The sequence below is a fragment of the Fulmarus glacialis genome, unplaced genomic scaffold, assembly GCF_000690835.1.
Source record: "Fulmarus glacialis isolate BGI_N327 unplaced genomic scaffold, ASM69083v1 scaffold30193, whole genome shotgun sequence".
NCBI lineage: Eukaryota > Metazoa > Chordata > Aves > Procellariiformes > Procellariidae > Fulmarus > Fulmarus glacialis.
The window spans coordinates 2638-6111 of record NW_009204086.1 but is presented as its reverse complement, the minus strand read 5'-3'; the positions used below and the strand labels follow the sequence as shown (position 1 = coordinate 6111).

General features: G+C 53.9%; 1 protein-coding gene across 1 annotated transcript; it reads right to left on the bottom strand.

Moving 5' to 3' along the window:
• Nucleotides 1-2993: 2993 nt before the first annotated feature.
• Nucleotides 2994-3473, bottom strand: LOC104074673 (heparan sulfate glucosamine 3-O-sulfotransferase 6-like; the record flags this gene model as incomplete). The annotated part of the gene is made up of 1 exon (XM_009574863.1): nt 2994-3473. A coding segment is annotated over one exon (480 nt), but the record flags the coding sequence as incomplete, so codon positions are not given.
• Nucleotide 3474: the final 1 nt, after the last annotated feature.

Genomic DNA, 3474 nt, shown 5'->3' with positions numbered 1-3474 from the left:
AAAGCACCTACAATAAAGAGGCAACGTTTCTTCAGTAGTCCTCGCCTCTTGGTGACATGGCACGAGAGCCTCCGCCAAGGTGCAAGCTGACACCTTCAGAAAATCAGCTGCTGATTTTTCTTAAATCTCCTTTTTTAATTAGGGGGTGAGGCAGTGATGACAAAGGCCATTTCTCCTCCGGATAGGCAGGAGAAACACATGTTGTATTAGCACATGACGGGATCCCCGTCCTGCCGGTGAAGGGAACCCACCCAGCCCTGGGGAACGGAACATCACGGTGGAGAACTGCTCGGTGAGCACACTGAATTTGAAGCAATTGCTGCCCGAGCGATGCCCATCCTTCCCACGCCCCAGCCCTTCCCTTGCACACCGACTCGCTTCTCGAGCCGAAATCCCCATGACGCTGGGGGGACCCACACCACAGGACAGCGCGAGTGGGACATGGGCGCTGCGTCCCCACGTGCTGCAAGTGACCGGGGAGCAACTTGACACAGATCCCGGCAGAGCCACGGGCCCAGCCACCATCCTGCACCGAGCAGCTTCGGTTGGAAGCACATTGCTCAGCTGGGGGCTCTTTTACTCGAAAGCAACAGAAACGACCCAAAACGCTGTGGTGGTGGACATAAGCCCGTGCTTGCGCTCAGAGCAAGAGCTGCGAGATTTCATCCCGGGCACCTACCCAAAGCCACTTTTATTGTCTTGATCTAATGAAGTGCAGACTTCACCTGGACAGATCCATAAGTGGCTCCTCTCGGAGGCAATGAATACAAATACTTGACCTCATGAGCTGCGGGGCAGCAATTAGTTTAAGCAGGGGGTTTGTGTAACACTTCAAAAGTCTTAATCCGTGCGGTCAGCCCTGGCACGGTATTTGCCAGAACCTATTGAGTAGTCTTAATGAGTCTGCAAAGCAAGCTTTCAATACATTTTGGGTCGCTTCAGATGCTTTAAATGGCATAGTCTATATGGTATTGTGCGGCTTTAGAAAGGCCCGGGCTTTAAAAAAGTATGGCTCCCTTTCACAGGGCAGACAGAAACCATCTTTAGAGCCGGGACCCTTAACGTTTTGCATATCAATATGGCTGGGGCTGAATGCGGTCACTCAGCTGAGAAATAGGATCACTATCAGCGTTTCCAGGCTTTCACAGGCACTTGGGAAACTTTAAAGCTCTTCGTGGAGAATAATTTGGTCGAATGTCGTAGCTGGAAACAAAACCTAAACAAGCAGAGCGCAGTCCATCATGCGGAGCTGCCAGCGAGGCTGACAACAGGCTCCAGCCGCTCCGACATCCAACCCCCAGCGGGTCGGCGGCCGGGGCACTTGCAGTCCCGGGGGGACGCGGCCGGGGGGACCCCGCACTGGGTGCGGGGTGCTGACCTCCTGGCAATGGCCACATGGCTCGGAGGGCTCTGGGATTTTAACCAGCAGAAAACCAGTCCTGATTTCATCTCTTCTTACTATTCTTTTACAATACCCCACTTTCTTAATACCGGCCATAAAGCCCCCAGGCTCTGGCACCACACCGGTGGCATCTGCGTCTGTCCCCGGCACCGCTCACACACGCATGGACCGACACCACGATGTCCTGCTCCCCGTGCAGAAACAGGCAACCGGTTGCATTTAACTCCGACATCACGTTAAGCCCATCACTGCACGTGTCACTTGTCCCAGCAGTGACCAGACAGCCCAGGGGCTGAACAGGCCAAACGTGCTCAACCTCAGCTACAGCCCGGAGCGTCGGTGCAGAAAAGACGTGTCACCTCCAAGGGGCACAAAGGGGGTGCCAGCGGCCGGGACACGGGAGCAGGGAGAGCTGTGTGGGGCAAAGCACGATGTAAAACCACCCCGGAGCTGGGATAAAAGGGACCAGTGCCCGGTGTGCATCCCAGTAGAAGCGATACCTGCCGCCTCCATCGCCCCCGGACAGCAGCAGCGAGGAGGGGAGGCGATGGCACGCCTGGCAGGACGGTCAGCTTTGGGATGGGGCAGGATGGAAGAAACCGCAGCCAAAGCATATTTGCAAACAATGCGGGGCCTGAGGGCCCTTGAAAACACATAATTAGCTCATTAAAGAGACAAATACAAGTCCATAATAAGATATTGGAGGTTAATTAAATGTTTTCCCCATCTTTAATTAAGAGAAAACTAGTTAATTCAGATTAAACAAATTTCTGCAGCCTCCCATGATGGCCCTCTATGGCTGCAGATTTGAAAATCTATTAAGATTATTGAACTGAAAGGTCAGAGTTTGGGTCTTTTGTTTGCTCTGCTTGGGTGAATTCAGGGGAAGCAGGGATTTTCATCCTAAGGGTTAGAAATGCCCTGCTTTATCATCTGGGTTACTCAAAGAACATAAGAAGGTATGTGATACACAACTCCCTCTCCCTAACCCCGGACCTGGCATTTATTCAAAACTACTGCCATTAATTGTTTTTCTTAACTAGGAAATTCCTGCAGACTATTTTCTGTCTGCAAAACATACCCCACGCTTGGGGTCTGCTGCTCGGCCGGCCTCACCCACCGCCCGACGGCAGCCGCTGCCAGTGCTCAGCACCAGAATTTGCTTTAGCAAAAACCCGCTGGCCGCACACCCCAGAGACCAACTGGTTTCCAAAGCTTTTATTGTGGATGGCAGATGGTGCCATCGTCCCCACGCATGCACACGCACCCACCCACGCACTCACACGCTCCCACTCGGTCACAGTTAATATAGATTAGCAAAATTTATATGGAAGAATATTTAATCTGGTCAGGGAGGGGAGGGGGGTCATCTGTGGTTTTATTTCTTAAATATTTCTCTCTACTCCAGAAGGGTCCGTTTCTCGCCAGAAAAGGTCTGATATAAATTAGAACGAAGGGAGCGGGTTGCTGGCGGGGCGGCCACGGGCATCCCTGGACCACGGCAGCCACGAGCATCCCTGGACCGCAGTCCTGGCTCCGCACACTGCTGGGCAGATCAGGTCCCAGCACGGCGGCGTGCCCAGTGGATGGCTCAGTCCCACCCAAAGTCCTGCCCTGTCATCTGATAAAACTTCATGTTGAAGGGTCTGTAAAACTCCCGCAGGCGCTGGACCACCTGCATGTCGATTTTGGGGTGCGGCCGCCCCTTGGATTTCCCCAGGCAGCGGGGCTTGCTGCCGCCCTCCGGCTTCTTCAGGCAGGGAAAGCCCTTGGTCTCATTAAAATAGAAATGTTTGTCCGTCACCACCCTCTTGAGACCCAGAAAGTCCTGGACACGGCCCATCTCCCCGGCCGGGTCGCTGACGAGCCTCTCCCCACTGACGAAGAGGAATTTGGAGAGGGGGAAGTACTGCAGCCAGTTGTCCAGGTGCTTGGCGTAGATCCCGATCCTCACCGCACTCCAGCTCGTGTCGATCAGTCCCGTGCTGATGTTTTTGAAGGCTAAGGCTTGGAAGCTGGGGATGGCGGGGTTTTTGGAAAGCGTCTGCGTGTAGTCTGAGATGGCGCGGGTG